The following is an 18674-nucleotide window of genomic DNA, read 5'->3' on the forward strand; positions in this document are numbered from 1 at the left end:
ATGCGGCTCAGCTTTTGAAAATAATTAATGAGTATTTAATTAAAATGTATTTTACTTTAGTTCGTTCATTTTCAAAATGTAATTCTATGAAGATTGTGGCGATCTTGTAACATCTAAAATAATATTTAAAATATTTTGTCGCTGTTGATACACGTCACAACTTCCAATGTGCGATACCCGCCAGTGTGCGGTTTCTTGAACTTTCTGACCGCTGACTGCACGGCGCCAGTAAAATAATGACGGCACGCAGAGAGAAGACAGCTTTTTTGTTTGCTGCCAGTGGATAAGTTCTGCGTTTTTTTCCATTACTAGAGTTAAAAATATTTTGTTGCATGCAGAAATGTTATTTCATTTTCTCTGCAGTCGTTCATTGATTTCATAAATGTAACACAGTATAGTTTGTTTATACAGAGCACAAAGGCAAAAAAAAAACCTGTTATGCGCAGTGTTATTTCATATAAAATTTCAAAAGGGTTTTGTGGCTCCCAGTGTTTTTTTGTACTGTGTGAAATGGGTCCAAATGGCTCTTTGAGTGGTAAAGGTTGCTGACCCCTGGTCTAGTGTGACCAGACGTCCTCTTTTACCCGGACATGTCCTCTTTTTTAGAGTTAAAAAAATGTCCGGCCGGAATTTCACAAACGTCCGGTATTTTGTTTTTCTAGAGCTTACATAGAACTTCGAGAACTTTCGTTCACAAACTAGTCCCGCCCTCCCCTACTCCGATTGGTTCGCTTGAGTGAGAAGGGGGCGTGGTGAAGTAGCCTAAAATCTTCTGATTGGACGGTCTGACTGTAGAGCTACCGTTATTGGTCGATAACCTTCTCTGTAAACATTCATGTCTGTCAACTGTCATGGGCGAGAGCTCATCACTCCACCCCCCCCCACCCTTTCTGCATCTCAGATCTGGTCACCCTAACAAAGTGCTCCAGAGGAGCTGATAAAATAGAGAATGATTGTAGACACGTGTTCGGTGTGTTATTACGCTATATATTCAGACGCTAATAAAGATACATATGGAACAGTTGGCCCAATAAGGAAGGTCGGCTTAGTCTTTCAAACCCAGTTTCTCGCAGCTGTTAGCGGCACACACTTCTTTTCTGATGGTCATTGTCTTCTCTGGGTCTCGGAGCCAGACTGCAGGGTACAGAGGTTCAGAAAGCAGTGCCTGAAATCTGTAGCAGAGCTTCACCTTAAAGTCAGACACAGTGAAAAAGGCCAGCCAGCCTCTGTCACAGTCCAGATGCACCCCTATCTTGCCAGGAGGCTCATGGGAGATTATGTGCATCTGCTGGTTATGGCAAGCAAAAAACCCAGTGACGGCTTTGTTTTCTTCCTCGTGTCCTTGTGTAGTGGTCTTCATGACCTTCTCGGGGACTTCTGACTCTGCTTTGTCTTCATCTGCCGCTTTATCTTCTGTTGTTTTTGAAGCCTGACATCTTTCTCCTCCATGTTTTTGCAGCAGAAAGTATTCCAGCTTCTGACCCTCAGATTTCTTATTGCATGTTCTCCCTTGTTTTGAATCCAGCTTTGTTTTGAATCCATTCTGTTCCTCCCTTTTACATGTGGCTCCTTCCATAACATTTGTCCTTGATGTTGCTTCCTCACCGTCTGTTACTCGGTTCCTCGTTCTATCAAACGTTTCCCACTTATCCCCGGCCTTCTCTACGTTGAGCCATCTGACGCACCAGGAAGTCTGGTCTTGGCCCAAGCTCTGGTAGCACTCTTTTCCGCTTTTATACGTCACGCCCACAGCCCAGTTGCTGTTGAGATCCTCAGGAGGACTGATCTCCCAGTAGTGCTGCCCTGTTGTGAAATTCTGAGAGCACAGCACCCTGAAGCCCATCTCTGTATTGACCTGGTAGTCTTTCCAGCCCAGGAGTCCACCACTCTCCACTGTGATAGACAGGCTGTCTTCAGATAGGAGCACTGAAGCGCTAGCAGTCAACGGGTCAAAAGTCACTTCACAGGAGTCTAGAGGTCGAAAGATAAAACACAAGAAAGGCTGGGCAATAGTTTGATATCAATACATATATATATCGCAATATAAACGTTTTGATAACATTTTTAAACATATTTTCAATATTTCAGTACATTATTTACACCATCTGTCACTGACTGACAGCCATTAGAGGGCGCTGTCATCAGTTCATTGAGCTCAATTTGAAATAAAAATAAGAATTGTATCGTGATATAAATTTTGGCCGAATCGTCCAGCTCTAAACACAAGTTTCAATTAGAGACATTTTTAAAAAGCATTTCTCGCTGAAAATCCTGACATGAAATACACTCTATTACTTCCTCTTCCTGCTTCAAAACCTTAACATAAAGATGAATATAGTCTTGTCCATTCAAACCATAGTATGTCTTACATTTCAAAAGGTTTTGACGTCGTTTGCTGTTCCCACTGACAACTTTAAAAGCCTCCAGTGTCAGATCTGTGTAGGAAAGAACCCCAAAATATAGCTGTGAGTGTTTTCCTTTGTCCTAAATACCATCAAACGTCTTATTTTCACATCAACACACAACGGTAAATCCAAACTTCCCTTGCCTTTGTCTCGCAGTTCTTCTCTTCTACTTAGGGTTGCACAAAGCTGAGATTCCAGACTTTCGTTGAGGTGTTGCAGGTCCAAGACCATCCTCTCCACGGCTTGACCATCCAGCTGAACGTCAGATTCCTGCAGTTGCCTGACGTTGGGGGGAAGTTGAGGCAGGGGCTATAAAAGAGACAGGTTAATCATTAGAGTAATATACTGGAGGTTATTCTTTTATCTTAAAGATTCAATCCCCCACTAACCAGAAGAAAGTTGAAGTAAGAGTCATTGCTTCTGCATTCCTTGATCTGATCCATGACACGGGATATGGAGAGCATGTGCTTGTCCAGACGTATCTCCTGCTCGTTTATATGTTTGAAGGCTCCCACTTTCTCAGCCTCTATGAAAGCTATGACTCTGTCCTGGGCATGTTCAATGGTGTCCCTCAGTGACTTGAAGCAGATGTCCACTTCCTCCTTCATCTTCTCTGCAGCAGCCTGAAGTTAGAACATAATGCAGACAGAAATATGTGGAGAGAAACGGCAACAGTGTCTCCAGGACATTGTGGAATGTTTGGAATTGTGTCTTCGATTTAATCCAGAAAGTTGGGACAGATTGTGATTTTTTGAGTAGCTTGTTGCAAAAAAAATCATTGGGCGCAAGTTGGGAATACACCCTGGAGAGGGCACCAGTACTTCACAGGGCAACACACACTTACACATTCACTCACACCTACGGACAGGTTGTGGGTTCGAGTCCCGCTCTGGGTGACTGTCTGTGAGGAGTGTGGTGTGTTCTCCCTGTGTCTGCGTGGGTTTCCTCCGGGTGATTGTCTGTGAGGAGTGTGGTGTGTTCTCCCTGTGTCTGTGTGGGTTTCCTCCGGGTGACTGTCTGTGAGGAGTGTGGTGTGTTCTCCCTGTATCTGCGTGGGTTTCCTCCGGGTGACTGTCTGTGAGGAGTGTGGTGTGTTCTCCCTGTGTCTGCGTGGGTTTCCTCCGGGTGACTGTCTGTGAGGAGTGTGGTGTGTTCTCCCTGTGTCTGCGTGGGTTTCCTCCGGGTGACTGTCTGTGAGGAGTGTGGTGTGTTCTCCCTGTGTCTGCGTGGGTTTCCTCCGGGTGACTGTCTGTGAGGAGTGTGGTGTGTTCTCCCTGTGTCTGCGTGGGTTTCCTCCGGATGACTGTCTGTGAGGAGTGTGGTGTGTTCTCCTTGTGTCTGCGTGGGTTTCCTCCGGGTGACTGTCTGTGAGGAGTGTGGTGTGTTCTCCCTGTGTCTGCGTGGGTTTCCTCCGGGTGACTGTCTGTGAGGAGTGTGGTGTGTTCTCCCTGTGTCTGCGTGGGTTTCCTCCGGGTGACTGTCTGTGAGGAGTGTGGTGTGTTCTCCCTGTGTCTGCATGGGTTTCCTCCGGGTGACTGTCTGTGAGGAGTGTGGTGTGTTCTCCCTGTGTCTGCGTGGGTTTCCTCCGGGTGACTGTCTGTGAGGAGTGTGGTGTGTTCTCCCTGTGTCTGCGTGGGTTTCCTCCGGGTGACTGTCTGTGAGGAGTGTGGTGTGTTCTCCCTGTGTCCGCGTGGGTTTCCTCCGAGTGACTGTCTGTGAGGAGTGTGGTGTGTTCTCCCTGTGTCTGCGTAGGTTTCCTCCGGGTGACTGTCTGTGAGGAGTGTGGTGTGTTCTCCCTGTGTCTGCGTAGGTTTCCTCCGGGTGACTGTCTGTGAGGAGTGTGGTGTGTTCTCCCTGTGTCTGCGTGGGTTTCCTCCGGGTGACTGTCTGTGAGGAGTGTGGTGTGTTCTCCCTGTGTCTGCGTGGGTTTCCTCCGGGTGACTGTCTGTGAGAAGTGTGGTGTGTTCTCCCTGTGTCTGTGTGGGTTTCCTCCGGGTGACTGTCTGTGAGGAGTGTGGTGTGTTCTCCCTGTGTCTGCGTGGGTTTCCTCCGGGTGACTGTCTGTGAGGAGTGTGGTGTGTTCTCCCTTTGTCTGTGTGGGTTTCCTCCGGGTGACTGTCTGTGAGGAGTGTGGTGTGTTCTCTCTGTGTCTGCGTGGGTTTCCTCCGGGTGACTGTCTGTGAGGAGTGTGGTGTGTTCTCCCTGTGTCTGCGTGGGTTTCCTCCGGGTGCTCCGGTGTCCTCCTACGCTCCAAAAACACACGTTGGTAGGTGGATTGGAGACTCAAAAGTGTCTGTAGGTGCGAGTGTGTGAGTGAATGTGCGAGTGTGTGAGTGAATGTGTGAGTGTGCGTCGCCCTGTGAAGGACTGGCGCCCCCTCCAGGGTGTGCTCCTGCCTTGCACCCATTGATTCCAGGTATGCTCTGGACGCACCGCAGCCCTGAACTGGATAAGCACTTACATGTAGAGCAATGTCAAATATAAAATTCAAAGGTCAAAATGGCAATTATCATTAATTCATTCATTGTCTGCATCTGTTTATCCAGTTCAGCGCTGCGCTGGGTCTGGAGCACAGCTGGAATCACAAAGCGCATGGTGGGAACACACTCTAGACAGGGCCGGCAATAATCAGTGATTTATAATTAGTTGAGAATTCTGGGAGATATCCAATGCTGGGCTTTTGAAATGAATGAAAAACTGTTGTATAAATATAAATTGCTTACATCTACACCCTCAAGCAGCCGATCTAAGGCTACATTGGCTTTTTCAAATGCATCTTTCCTGCTCTGAGTTTCTTCAGCCACTGGATCAATTGAAGCCTGGAAAAGAGGACAACATCACAACATGCAGTTACCGCTTTAAACATTATTATGCAGGAAAAGCATTGATTTAATTCAGTTTAAGCACTAGTTAAATTGAGGTAGAAAAAAAACAATCTTTAAGGATAGTGTTGAAACGTGCTGATCATCCACATCATGGTACGAATGTTACAAACCTAATACTGTTTTGTCATATGGAGGTTTGCCCTGCACTGAAATTGTCCTCACCACTTTAACAAACTCAAATATCTGACACACAGCAGCAGGACTGTAAAACGTGGTAATGAAAGTCTCTGAAAACCTCTCTAATGTGTTTACGAAGCCCCAGTGTCTGTAAATGGGTAAAAAAACAAAGTGTCTGGGTCCGGTGCTAGGCTTTCTCTCTCTCTGCTCATGGTGTAAAGTACAAAACCTGCCTGAGATAAACCTATCCATCAAACACCTGCCCAGTGGTTTCAACTGTTGTACAACCAATGGATTTTGTGTTATTGTCTAAATATAAGTAATACATCAAAATAACAGTCTCCTGTATGTATCCAGAGATCATTTCACACCACTTCCCCTGATGCTGCTTGTGGACTTCAGTTATCTCACCTTCCACTCCCTTCTCATGTCGTTCACTTCACGTATCTTGCAGGTGCGGTGCTTGGCTGAGCACTGCCAACAGAAAGCCACTCTATGAGTCATGCAGAACATCTCAAGCAAATGCCCATGCTTCCTACACTGCAGCTCCTTGATGTCCTTGACTGCCGCGCACAGACTGTGTTTCTTCAGCGCAGGGCTTTCTGCGTGGGGCAGCACGTGCACACTGCAAAAGCTGGCCAGGCAAGTAAGGCAGGTCTTAACCGCAGGCAGCTTACGACTCTCTTCGCAGACATCACAGTCGGCTCGTTCTTCATCCGAGTCAGAGCAGAGCTCAGGTTCTGCCCACACCTTGGCAACATGCTCCATTATGGAGCAGAGGACGGTGTTGGGTTGCAGGTCTGGCCTGGAGAGAAACTTTCTCCTGCAGTGAGGGCAGTAGAAAGGTGAAGATGTTTTACCCCAGTGGCTTTTGATGCAGTTCATGCAGAAGTTGTGCCCACATGGTGTGGTCACAGGCACTTTGACCAGTCCTTGGCAGATGGAGCACACCAACTCGTCCTCTGGGAGAAGCAGTGGGATGATAGAGGGTTTGGAGGCCATATCTGCTTGAAATAATAATGAAAAAGGCTTGTTGTTATATGTATTCAAAACACAGGGCTTTCAAAAATAGAGGAAAGCAATTGGGATTGATGAGAAATAATACAACAGCTACTTTCCTGGTTGTGTACTACACACTAATACTGTACTCTGTATAGGGCAATATTGATATGAACAGAATACAATCCAATGAAAAACTGCCAAGAACAAACAAGAAACATGACATCACCATCAAACATAGTCATACTGGCTTTGTCAATATTAATATTTGTAAACTAACTTTAAAATTGAGGGCAGTGAACTGGGAGGTGCCCTGTAAATACCATCAGTCAGTGACAGAGGCTGTAAAAAAACGTATGAAATATTGAAAATGTGTTTAAAAATCATATCATTGTTATTGAAAAATGTTATATTGCGATGTATACTGATATTGAATTATTGTCCAGCCCTAACTCTATACTATGTACTAACCCTAAAAAGAGTTCTGAAAGCTAGTACACAACATATTAACATATTATTCTTATTAACAGGACTGATGAACTGTTGCTATGACAACGTATGTCATACCAAGCTGTAGCTGCAATGTTGTATGTCTTTTTCAAAGTCTGAAACTTAAATATCTCCACACTTCATAGTGCAGTGTAGTTCACAAAATAATGGTTTTTACACTAATTTTATAATCTGTGAAGTGCACTATGTAGAGAGAAGGGCGCTATTTGGGATGTGAGAAGCTTCTCCCTTACTGTTTCCCATGACAATAGTGTCCTTCATAGACGTACTCAAAAACTGAATGGTTCTAAGTGTGCACTATGAACTTTTTAGTATACTCAACTTTGACTATAGTAACTGTAGTACATACTACATACTCAAGCAATGGTTAGAATATGTATAAAAAGTGTAGTTCATGATTATAATAAAAAAAAACCAAAACACTTATTATAAAATTTGGAAGGTGTTCTCTCTGTAGTTGGTTTGCTCTTGAAACTGCTCTAATGTGTTTACGAAGCCCCGGTGTCTGTAAATGGGTATTAAAAAAAACAAAGTGTCTGGGTCCAGTGCTAGGCTTTCTCTCTCTCTGTGCTAACGGCAGAGAAACGCCATCTGGAGGTTTTTGGACAACGGAGAGACTCCAAACACTGAAAAGCACCAATTGAGATGAGGATGTTGCTCTATTCCCGCTCCATAGGGGGGTAACACCAACTTATTTCTGCTGTTTCAGATCATTTAAGATGGAAATGTCTCCAAACTCAGGAGACGGCTAACTGCATTAGCGACAATGCTACAAAACTAAACAGCTACAAATGAGTTTCAGTGGGAATTCAAACAGTGATTAAAAACTTCAGACACCAACAAACAACAGTCGATATTTTCCACAATCGTAAATGTCCCCTTTAAGTGTGCAATTGGGACACAGCTAATGTCGTTTACCATGTATGAGTATAAATAAGCAGTTAGCCTACCCTTTTTTTACAGAAACAAACCCGACTCTGCTGGGAAGGATGTACACCAGAGGCGATTGCTCTAAGACTGCAAGGGAAGCTCGGATTCCCCTAAAATGTCAAAAAATAAGTGATCAAATATATACTGTTGTGTGTACATGTCATTGAATAAATATGCACTACAACGCGCTCAACTTTTGTTCAGAATCAGCTTCTTATCACTGGTAAAGACACGGCTTTTCTCTCAATCATTTCCGCAGCTTCACAGTGCTTTAAGCGTCCACAGAGTTCAGTAGTGAAGCAGCGAAACGAGACGAGTCATTGGATAAATGCTGGGCTTTGTCCCGCCCATCGGACGCTCAGCGTCTCTCAGGGTCTATGGGGCAGTGGGCTGGCCTCGGCTGGCCCGGACGCTCAGCTTCTGCATGATGATTGGATGATCTGTCTGAGGCTGAATCCCTTTTTGATTGACAGCGAAATGAGCGAATCAGCGATCCCTTGGTGTAAAGATCCGTGGAAACATTAAATTTTCATTTTGTTCTGAGTTGAACTGGGGACTTTCTTAAACCTCTTAGCTGCATTTTCTTTGTTAAAAACGACTAGTGACAAATCGAGCTTCTATTTCTGGTGGGGTTTTTTGTAGCTGCTTGTGTTTGGAGACTGACTTCTATCGCAGTTTCTGTCCAGCGGGTGCTGCTGAGCCCCTCCACCGTCACAAAGCACTCACAGATGGACACACTTCACATGGGCCAAGGCCGTTTAAGCAGCCTAGCTCTGCTGGCCATTGATAGCACACTAGTCAAGTCCCTGGAAAAGACGCCTTGTTGGTACGACAGGGTCACAGATCGTTTTCTTGAAAAGGAACAGAGGGTAGAATTTACGTATAAATAAACCGACACATTTTATGATGTAGGCCGAAACTGAGCTTCCCCTCCAGCATTCGCCACTGATGTACACTATAGATTTAGTGAAATACGGTCATGAGGATTTGGTTTTATTCAGTCACAAATGTATTAGTGAGGTTAGTTACTGATGTGTTTTCCACAGCGAAAGGCGTCAGACAGATCCTTCCTGTGGCCTTAGGAGGCATATATCTCCTGACTGTTCATACAGAGCACAGTTACTAAACAGTGTGTGAGTGATGTCGCTGAACTGTGGCTGACAGTGGTACTGCACTCTTAAATGTGTATAAGAGTGGGATAGTCTTCCAGCACGCTGAGTCACAGTGATGGAGAAAGGGGAAGCACTGCATTTCAGCGCTCTTCAAGAAAGTCCCTCTATGAGACGCTGTTTAAATATGGACTTTGTTCATGAGCTGGATTTGGATTTGAATAACAGGGGGTTTGTTAGCTGCAGTGGATTAGTCGTCTTCCCCAGAGTTTAGTCAGTTCAGAACAGGCTTTATGCATTTTAATTCAAACAGCAAAATGAAGAGTGATCATTTGCAAATGAAAAGACCCCCAAAAATAATAAAAATAATGCGTAATTAATCACATCTAATTATAAATTGTTGGACAGCCTCACTATATATAATCGGATCCACATGGGCCCATAGTGGTTTGGTCTTATTTGAATTAATATTTGACAGATTCGTCAGCATGATGTTTCATTTTGTTTTACTGTATTATATATCATTTATGTGTTTATTTTGAGATTGTTCTTTTTTATAACATCAACCTGCCCAGGGACTGCAGATGAAAATGAGCCATTCAGCTAAATCTGCCACATTTACTTTATGAAATCATGATGTAGGTTAACGTGTATTGTCCCTGTTATAAATAACAAATAACAAATATTTGCAGGTTTTGGTCTTTGTTTAACCCTGGTCCCTTCTCTGACCCTAAGGGGCAGCCATATTTGGAGACAGCCCATATCCTGTGATACCAAGCTGGCGGCCCATTATCTTAATGGTAACAATGTCCTAGCCAAACAATTATTTGTCATTGTACGATGTTCAACTAAACGTATCTTCCGCATTTAACCCGTCTGTGTCAGTGAACACACACACACACACACACGTACACTAGGGGCTGTGAACACACACCCAGAGTTGTTCCCAGTGTTTCAGCACTGACCTGCTGCTCTCAGCGCCCCCTGTGACTCCATTGGCTGCTGAACAATGATAGACAGTAACCTTGGCTGCTGATTGGCTAAATAAAGTTGAAGCCAATGGCTTGGCAGAAATGTTGGGATGGCATCGGGGATGGCCAATCATATTGAAGGGGCGGGGCACTGGCCACCCTGGCCTCCCCTTTAAAACCGTGCATCATTCAAACAGAAAATAGGAAGAAAGGTAAACTTATCTTTTGAGGCAATCGCTAGTTTACCATTCCCCACATTAGTGAGACGTCAGAGGGCTCACACACCCAACACCGCGCCTTAAATATGTCCTGAAGACAAGTTCTTACAGCATGTCTAGACACAGTCTTAAGACGTCTCAAGATGTAGGATGCATTTTATGATAAATAACATTTGCATGAAACATGTCCCAAAAACTAATGTCAAAAAATGCATCCCATTCATGTTAATTAAGTCATAGCATGCACACTAAACTAGTTAGTTTGGATCATAAAAGCTTGTTCTATGCACACAATGCATTCATTGTGAGCTCTGATTATTTCCAATCCACATCAGGGGTTATTCCACAAAACAGGATCTCTCAGTTTAGCCGGATAACTTAAGCCCAAAGTCAACCCTGTCCAATAGGAGAAGAGCGGACCCAGTAAACAAGGAACGTCCCTGGACGTTCAAAGTAGGTCTAAAAGTAGTCTGTCCGTCATAGACATATTTTAAACGTCAATGGACGTCCAAAATCCATCTTAATAAGTTAGTTAAGTGGTGGCCAATCGATAACGTCAGTGGACGTCCAAAACGCGTTTTATACCAGTAATTTATTTCGGGACCAATTAATAACGTCAATGGACGTCCAAAATACGTCTAATAGTCGTCTTTTCAACTTTCATTTCCAACCTTAAGAGAACGTTGATTAGACGGCAGTCATTACGTTATTTCAACGTTGAATCAACGGCTAAATGTTTACTGGGGAAGGATCTTCCTATCAATCCTCAGCGTTGCGTGTATCTTACTAACGGTGGAATAACCCCCAGAGCAACGCGTACGACTTCGTTTACCTCATCATTGAGTGAAGCAAGAATTGATGTAATTCACCTTTAAAACGAGATGCGCATCTGCAGAGAACCTGCTTTATTTCACTGCTATCAGTTCTGTAGAGTGCTGAGTCTAGTCTCTCAGCTGTGCAGCGTAAATCAGAGTTAATCTGACCCTTCACTCTGGAAATCGAACCCTCTTTTCCTACCGTGTTTGTTTATGGAAATTCCCGAGCTGGAGAACACGTGTTAGCCCTCAGTCCGCCGACCGGCCTCAGCTCGCTCCACAGAGAGAAGACGACAGGAGAAACCAGCTCGGGAAGTTAACGCCCCTTTCTCTCGAAACGAAACTTTCTCCATTATAAATACGCACTGCTTTCTTTCATTTTCTCTTCTCTCTCTCTCTTTCTGTGTTTCGCGGGGAGGTGTGCTCTAGGCACCACCGGTCCTCATAAACATGTCTTAGAGAGGCGATGTACCGCTCATATGAGGTCAACTACAGCTCGTTCCGTGTTTAAGACAGAGATACACATGTACGGTGCAGGTAAGTTAAGTCACCTGACCTTCTAATGACATATTACTGCATAGTGGTTTTCCTTTAACTAACGCTTCTCTGCGGACACACAGCTAAACAACAGTTCACCACCTCACACTGAGGAGAAGCAGAGTTGTACCGAGGGCTGAATTAATGTCAGCTAAAGCTACTGATGCTGCTAACATTAGCCTGTTAGACTGCTACCGTCATGATATATCAGGAGTGTCCCCTTTTATATTCGCTCATCCGGGGTTTAAACAGTTTTTATCAACTACACGGAGTACTGTCTTCTTCTTCCTTCTCATATTCCCTAATGACGAGGGTGTTCGCCAGCTTCTCCCTCCAAACTCTTCGTTCCACCTTAAAAGCTGCAGCAGTTCGCACCAGTGGGCTACTGAACATTTAAGGTGGAACGGAGAATATTATTAACTGCGAATATGCAGCTAATAAATTCACTCTAAACTCATATATTGTTCAGAAAAAAAAGAAAGTAGGTTGTAATTGTTTTCTCTGATATTTGTGATGATTGTGAAGAAGTGCAAAAGAAGCTGCGATAGTGAAACCACGATAAACACTGACCCCTGCCGGGCGACTGCAAAATAACCGACATTAAATCGCCTGAGGTACATTTTTTAACTTCGGGGCTAGGGTTCAAAAGTGGAATAACTTCAATGTATTCGTGAACACTGTCTGTTTTAATTTAAATGTTATGTAACTGTAGAGTTAGAAGCAGTAAATACAGTTGGTTCTGTAAGTTATGTTCCTTAAGTCAAGTCTTTATTAAGGAGATAATTCATATGCTCTAAAATTTAGTGAAGTTGAATTCCTGAAATTTGAATTGTTTACGTGAGTATTACATATTTATTGTTAGTCACTGTGTAAGTTACAGATATATTTATTTAATCTGTATTTATACACTGCACTTCTATCTATCACAGCCTACAACATTATCATTATTACCAATTCAGTTTCCTCATATCGGAGACTAACCTCCCTTCTGTGTCCCATGACTCATCAAAATACAGGCGGGAGTTTCCTCTCCCTGTTGTATGGTGTTGTCTGTGTTACATTAGGGCACACTGTTTCTCAGAGCAGGGCTGTGGAACTGCTATAAACACTACTCCCGCTTGCAGCATGTCCCGCTTTGTACTTTTATGCCACACAACGGCTATCGAGGCACAGAAGGACATGACAAAAACAGATAAGAATCTTTGGATGAGTTTTGGTGAAGTTAGCTCTTTGGTAAACTATAAAAGGATACAGTTCTGTTGTGGACAGTGTTTTTTCAGCTTTTACCTTGGATGAGCTATAACAGTATAATGACAGCGTGATGCACTGCCAGTTTTCCAGACTTGAGTTTGTGGGAGAAATAAGAAATCTAAAATAATTTATACAGGGTTATGTTCTTTTTTCAGATTGCTGCCCTGCAAATGAGCTCATAAACCGAGATAGGGAGACCTTCATACACAGGTCTCAGAGAGTTAACAGAGATATAAACACACCTAGAGAGAGAGAGCAGATAAAATGAAACACACACACTCACAGACAGGTCACACACACACAAAAACGTAGAATATAATACATTTTCTCATAAATAGTTCTTCAAAAGGTCATTGGTGGTTTTGTTTTTTCCACTTTGCTAATAATTTGTGTTTAATATGATGTTACTTTGAAACATTTACAGTATGTGTTCTAATACATTAAAATTTCAAAGGTTAACACACTTAATCAGCACCTCTACAAAACAGGCACAATTTGTGTGGAGGGTCATGGTCAGGATTCCAATGACACTGACGTGGTGGTGTTAGTGTGTGTTGTTTTGAATTGAATTGAATTGAATTGCATTTATTGTCACATACAAAGTTATACAAGTACAACTTGCAGCGAAATTACATTTCACTCAAACGGGTTAGGTGTGCGCAACAGACGCGACGGCAGCAGGTGCCCCGCGCCATCTTACAGTTAGAAAAAAAACAGCTGGATTACAACAGGGAAGTGGTGGTAAAAAAAGAAAAAGGTCACAGACTATGCCTTTTGATATGAGTAAATCAGACAGTCACTGCTGGACCAACTGAAAATCTTAAAAAACAGCATCATGTGGGCACTGAGGATGGCTACCACACATCGTGCAGCAACAGATTAGCTACTGTCTTTGATTGCACCCTTACAAGTTGGGTAGGTATGTCTAATAGAGTGTAGCAGTAAGGGACCACAGTGTTTAAAAACTCCTAGCAGCAATGCTGTGTCTGATCCGCTTGTACAAGCACAACATAAGGTAACTCAACCCAGTCATGTAAGAGGAAATGCTGCGCTTATTATTTTTCACTGTTCAGAATGTACCTGCTCTGTGTTGGTCCTTTGGTGGTCTTGACCAGTGAAGAACAGGGAAAACTTTAGAGCTAGAAAGTGCACCAACAAAATCCATTCCCAATCCATTAGAGCTTCACATAGGGTCCACCCCACTGTCTTCCAACCTGCAGCCACAACATTCCTGTTGTAATCATTGAGCATTTAAATCCTACACCTGACCACTAGGGGTGCTGTGGTCATTTATGATCGATCAGCAATCAGCTACAACACACACCTTACTCACTGGGCCCAGCTCTTGTGTACCCGCCTCAGTCACTGCATCACTAGCTTTTCACAGGTGTCATCAGGTAGGCACCTCCACTCGTCAGTGTTTAGCTGAATTAAGCCCATGACACCTCCGGAAGGCTCAACAGTGACGTCTGGCGTCCAAGACCCACCTCCCTTCAAGCCAGCCTTACAGTCCTATCTTACCCTTTACCATCCACACTGGCCTCCCTGGTGACTAAAGATGGACCAAGCCCCACTGGCACCGTTAATGCACCCCCAGTGCCACCAGTCCAATCAGCTACCTGCAATATCACACACTGTAAATCCACACTGGCGTGTTTGGTGACTAGGGCTGTAATAAGCCCCACTGTTTTTAAATCATCTGTGTCTTGGACACATTTTCCCTGTCTGTTTTCTGTTTCAAAGTTCTTACAAATAAGTTAAAATATATGGAGCTGTGGAACTGCAAAATCATTAAGAGTATGTTTATCTGCTGTGGAAAACAGTCAAGTGTTAAATGCTAGTGAAAAACAATAAAACATGACAGACAAAAGAGTAAAAACAGGAAGGAAGGGAAGACCTTTGCCTTCTAGAGGAAGGAAGCCAGTTTGGAGTCATAGGAAACAAATGAAAAAACAAAGTATAGATGTATTTTTTCAAATAAAATACCACTTATTTCATCTGCATTCAGAAGTTTTTTATTGGAATAATTACCCATTTGTAAAAGATTTATTTTTGGCGGTATGTATAACAAAGGGGTGGAGGTGTGTAGTTCAGATGGTGCAAAGTCCTGTAATAAAGATTATATGCAAATGGCAAGGTGTCCTCCTGGGTTTACCACCCTGTAACAACTGAAAAGGACCTAGTTATAAAAGGACAATTTTCTTGTGAATAGCCTCTGATCCACCCAGAAGGTTCATTGCATTTTATTATTTAATTTTTTAAAGTTAATTTTTCTTTAAGAAGTAGTGATTATACGTGAGAAAACATCCATGCAAAGTGTTTATCTGCAGTAATAAGATATTTAGCTTTATAACAGAAAAGATTTATTTTATTGTTTGATTGAAGCCAGGCGGAAAGGTGGTGCAGCAGGTAGGATCCTGGGGTTGTGGGTTTGAGTCCCGCTCTGAGTGACTGTCAGTGAGGAGTGTGGTGTGTTCTCCCTGTGTCTGTGTGGGTTTCCTCCGGGTGACTGTCTGTGAAGAGTGTGGTGTGTTCTCCCTGTGTCTGCGTGGGTTTCCTCCGGGTGACTTTCTGTGAGGAGTGTGGTGTGTTCTCCCTGTGTCTGCGTGGGTTTCCTCCGGGTGACTGTCTGTGAGGAGTGTGGTGTGTTCTCCCTGTGTCTGCGTGGGTTTCCTTCGGGTGACTGTCGGTGAGGAGGGGGGTGAGTTCTCCCTGTGTCTGTGTGGGTTTTCTCTGGGTGACTGTCTGTGACGAGTGTGGTGTGTTCTCCCTGTGTCTGCGTGGGTTTCCTCCGGGTGACTGTCTGTGACGAGTGTGGTGTGTTCTCCCTGTGTCTGCGTGGGTTTCCTCCGGGTGACTGTCTGTGAGGAGTGTGGTGTGTTCTCCCTGTGTCTGCATGGTTTTCCTCCGAGTGACTGTCTGTGAGGAGTGTGGTGTGTTCTCCCTGTGTCTGCGTGGGTTTCCTCCGGGTGACTGTCAGTGAGGAGTGTGGTGTGTTTTCCCTGTGTCTGTGTGGGTTTCCTCCGGGTGACTGTCTGTGAGGAGTGTGGTGTGTTCTCCCTGTGTCTGTGTGGGTTTCATCCGAGTGACTGTCAGTGAGGAGTGTGGTGTGTTCTCCCTGTGTCTGCGTGGGTTTCCTCCGAGTGACTGTCAGTGAGGAGTGTGGTGTGTTCTCCCTGTGTCTGTGTGGGTTTCCTCCGAGTGACTGTCAGTGAGGAGTGTGGTGTGTTCTCCCTGTGTCTGCGTGGGTTTCCTCCGGGTGACTGTCAGTGAGGAGTGTGGTGTGTTCTCCCTGTGTCTGCGTGGGTTTCCTCCGGGTGACTGTCTGTGAGGAGTGTGGTGTGTTCTCCCTGTGTCTGCGTGGGTTTCCTCCGAGTGACTGTCAGTGAGGAGTGTGGTGTGTTCTCCCTGTGTCTGCGTGGGTTTCCTCCGGGTGACTGTCTGAGAGGAGTGTGGTGTGTTCTCCCTGTGTCTGCGTGGGTTTCCTCCGGGTGACTGTCAGTGAGGAGTGTGGTGTGTTCTCCCTGTGTCTGTGTGGGTTTCCTCCGGGTGACTGTCTGTGAGGAGTGTGGTGTGTTCTCCCTGTGTCTGCATGGTTTTCCTCCGAGTGACTGTCTGTGAGGAGTGTGGTGTGTTCTCCCTGTGTCTGTGTGGGTTTCCTCCGGGTGACTGTGTGTGAGGAGTGTGGTGTGTTCTCCCTGTGTCTGCGTGGGTTTCCTCCGGGTGACTGTCTGTGAGGAGTGTGGTGTGTTCTCCCTGTGTCTGTGTGGGTTTCCTCCGAGTGACTGTCAGTGAGGAGTGTGGTGTGTTCTCCCTGTGTCTGCGTGGGTTTCCTCCGGGTGACTGTCTGAGAGGAGTGTGGTGTGTTCTCCCTGTGTCTGTGTGGGTTTCCTCCGAGTGACTGTCAGTGAGGAGTGTGGTGTGTTCTCCCTGTGTCTGCGTGGGTTTCCTCCGGGTGACTGTCAGTGAGGAGTGTGGTGTGTTCTCCCTGTGTCTGCGTGGGTTTCCTCCGGGTGACTGTCTGTGAGGAGTGTGGTGTGTTCTCCCTGTGTCTGCGTGGGTTTCCTCCGAGTGACTGTCAGTGAGGAGTGTGGTGTGTTCTCCCTGTGTCTGCGTGGGTTTCCTCCGGGTGACTGTCTGAGAGGAGTGTGGTGTGTTCTCCCTGTGTCTGCGTGGGTTTCCTCCGGGTGACTGTCAGTGAGGAGTGTGGTGTGTTCTCCCTGTGTCTGTGTGGGTTTCCTCCGGGTGACTGTCTGTGAGGAGTGTGGTGTGTTCTCCCTGTGTCTGCGTGGGTTTCCTCCGGGTGACTGTCTGTGAGGAGTGTGGTGTGTTCTCCCTGTGTCTGTGTGGGTTTCCTCCGGGTGACTGTCTGTGAGGAGTGTGGTGTGTTCTCCCTGTGTCTGTGTGGGTTTCCTCCGAGTGACTGTCAGTGAGGAGTGTGGTGTGTTCTCCCTGTGTCTGCGTGGGTTTCCTCCGGGTGACTGTCAGTGAGGAGTGTGGTGTGTTCTCCCTGTGTCTGCGTGGGTTTCCTCCGGGTGACTGTCTGAGAGGAGTGTGGTGTGTTCTCCTTGTGTCTGTGTGGGTTTCCTCCGAGTGACTGTCAGTGAGGAGTGTGGTGTGTTCTCCCTGTGTCTGCGTGGGTTTCCTCCGGGTGACTGTCTGTGAGGAGTGTGGTGTGTTCTCCCTGTGTCTGCGTGGGTTTCCTCAGGGTGACTGTCAGTGAGGAGTGTAGTGTGTTCTCTCTGTGTCTGTGTGGGTTTCCTCCGGGTGACTGTCTGTGAGGAGTGTGGTGTGTTCTCCCTGTGTCTGCGTGGGTTTCCTCCGGATGCTCTGGTTTCCTCCCACACTCCAAAAACACACGTTAGTAGGTGGATTGGAGACTCAAAAGTGTCAGTAGGTGTGAATGTGTGAGTGTGTTAATTTCCTGGTAGGCTTCGGACCCACCGCCGCCCTGAACTGGAATGTTAAATGCTGACACCATACCTAAATCATGATGAGCAGATAATATCTGCTCAGTTTTGTTTATTTTCCTGCACCCTTCAATACACAGTTTGTTGCTGTTTTTTTTTGAGTGAGCTGTGCAGTGTAGAGCTGCTCTTTTATTTGTGTTGTTTTGTTTTAATAGAAAACAAAAAGAAAAGATCTCTTCTTTTTTATTCCATTGTGAAAAAAGTTTAAATGACTCTGAAGCTTCTGTATCCCTTCTATACACTTCTTATAATTCACAGATATAATTAAAATACATCTTCATAATTCACAGATGAGCTGCTTATTTAGGCTACGAAACATGCATTATTCATATATATATATATTTATCCTAATCTTTTATCTTTGCACAATGATCATTGTCTTGTGTTAAGAATGTTAAGTCCAGCTCTTTGAGTTTTGTATATTGTTTTTCAGGATGAAGTGTCCCCGTTGTGATCATGAGTCGTTGGAGGAAACGGCAAGGTTCTGCAGTCAGTGTGGGACTAACCTAATACCACAGTCTTCAGAGAAAAAAGAAGGTAGGCTTAAATGGTGCAGTGAAAAGTCATACGTTTGCTAATCCATGACTGTTATGGCTTTGAAATTACAAATTAAATTCTTATTAAACATCCATTTCTATCAGAGATATTCTTAGATATGATGTACTTTTTGCATTTTTAGACAAAACATCAGAACACACTGCTCTGTCTTCAGTCATTTCACCGGACACTGATGCTGAAATGACAGAAACAAGGTCTGACTCCTTGACTACGAACAATCAGCCAACAACTGTGTCTCCTAAAAGGCCAAATGAAAGCAACAGTCCAACTCCCAAAAAAAAGGTAAATAACAACGAAAATGTTAGCCTTGGAGATAAAGCACTTGATCATTTATCCTCTGTTTTCGAAGCAGTCCCATAACATACTTTCAGTTATTATTTTGCCTCATTTTATTACTTC

General features: G+C 44.7%; 2 protein-coding genes across 3 annotated transcripts in view; one reads left to right on the forward strand and one right to left on the reverse strand.

Annotated features, from left to right (window-relative positions):
• Nucleotides 1-961: 961 nt before the first annotated feature.
• Nucleotides 962-11234, reverse strand: LOC136665287 (E3 ubiquitin/ISG15 ligase TRIM25-like). 2 transcript variants are annotated; one of them, XM_066642847.1, is made up of 8 exons: nucleotides 11014-11099; nucleotides 9921-10096; nucleotides 5819-6411; nucleotides 5129-5224; nucleotides 2795-3028; nucleotides 2549-2714; nucleotides 2370-2435; nucleotides 962-1971 (listed from the first exon to the last, which is right to left on the reverse strand). In XM_066642847.1, the coding sequence occupies exons 2-8, from the start codon at nucleotides 9949-9951 to the stop codon at nucleotides 1046-1048; spliced, it is 2112 nt and encodes a 703-aa protein (XP_066498944.1). In that variant the 5' UTR covers nucleotides 9952-10096; nucleotides 11014-11099; the 3' UTR covers nucleotides 962-1045. The 2 variants fall into 2 exon arrangements, with proteins under 2 accessions (XP_066498944.1, XP_066498945.1); XM_066642848.1 differs by lacking the exons at nucleotides 9921-10096; nucleotides 11014-11099 and adding an exon at nucleotides 11162-11234.
• A 52-nt stretch (nucleotides 11235-11286) lies between these two features.
• The window catches only part of rnf213a (ring finger protein 213a), a 48494-nt gene continuing 41106 nt past the window's right edge, over nucleotides 11287-18674 (forward strand). Inside the window, exons 1-3 of the mRNA XM_066642926.1 lie at nucleotides 11287-11496; nucleotides 18151-18254; nucleotides 18397-18557. Coding sequence (XP_066499023.1) covers nucleotides 18152-18254; nucleotides 18397-18557 — 264 coding nt within the window. The 5' untranslated portion in view covers nucleotides 11287-11496; nucleotide 18151. The remainder of the gene's footprint in view (nucleotides 11497-18150; nucleotides 18255-18396; nucleotides 18558-18674) is intronic.

This window comes from Hoplias malabaricus, chromosome 13 (genome assembly GCF_029633855.1).
Source record: "Hoplias malabaricus isolate fHopMal1 chromosome 13, fHopMal1.hap1, whole genome shotgun sequence".
Lineage (NCBI taxonomy): Eukaryota > Metazoa > Chordata > Actinopteri > Characiformes > Erythrinidae > Hoplias > Hoplias malabaricus.

What these genes read in the sequence shown, in the direction of transcription:
- LOC136665287 (XM_066642847.1), bottom strand. Translation starts at nt 9,951, where the DNA reads ATGGAGTCACAGGGGGCGCTGAGAGCAGCAG. An exon ending in GGCTGCTTGAGGGTGTAGAT is followed by an intron (nt 3,029 to 5,128) that starts GTAAGCAATTTA and finishes TTCTAACTTCAG; the next exon opens with GCTGCTGCAGAGAAGATGAA. An exon ending in AGAAGAACTGCGAGACAAAG is followed by an intron (nt 2,436 to 2,548) that starts GCAAGGGAAGTT and finishes TTTCCTACACAG; the next exon opens with ATCTGACACTGGAGGCTTTT.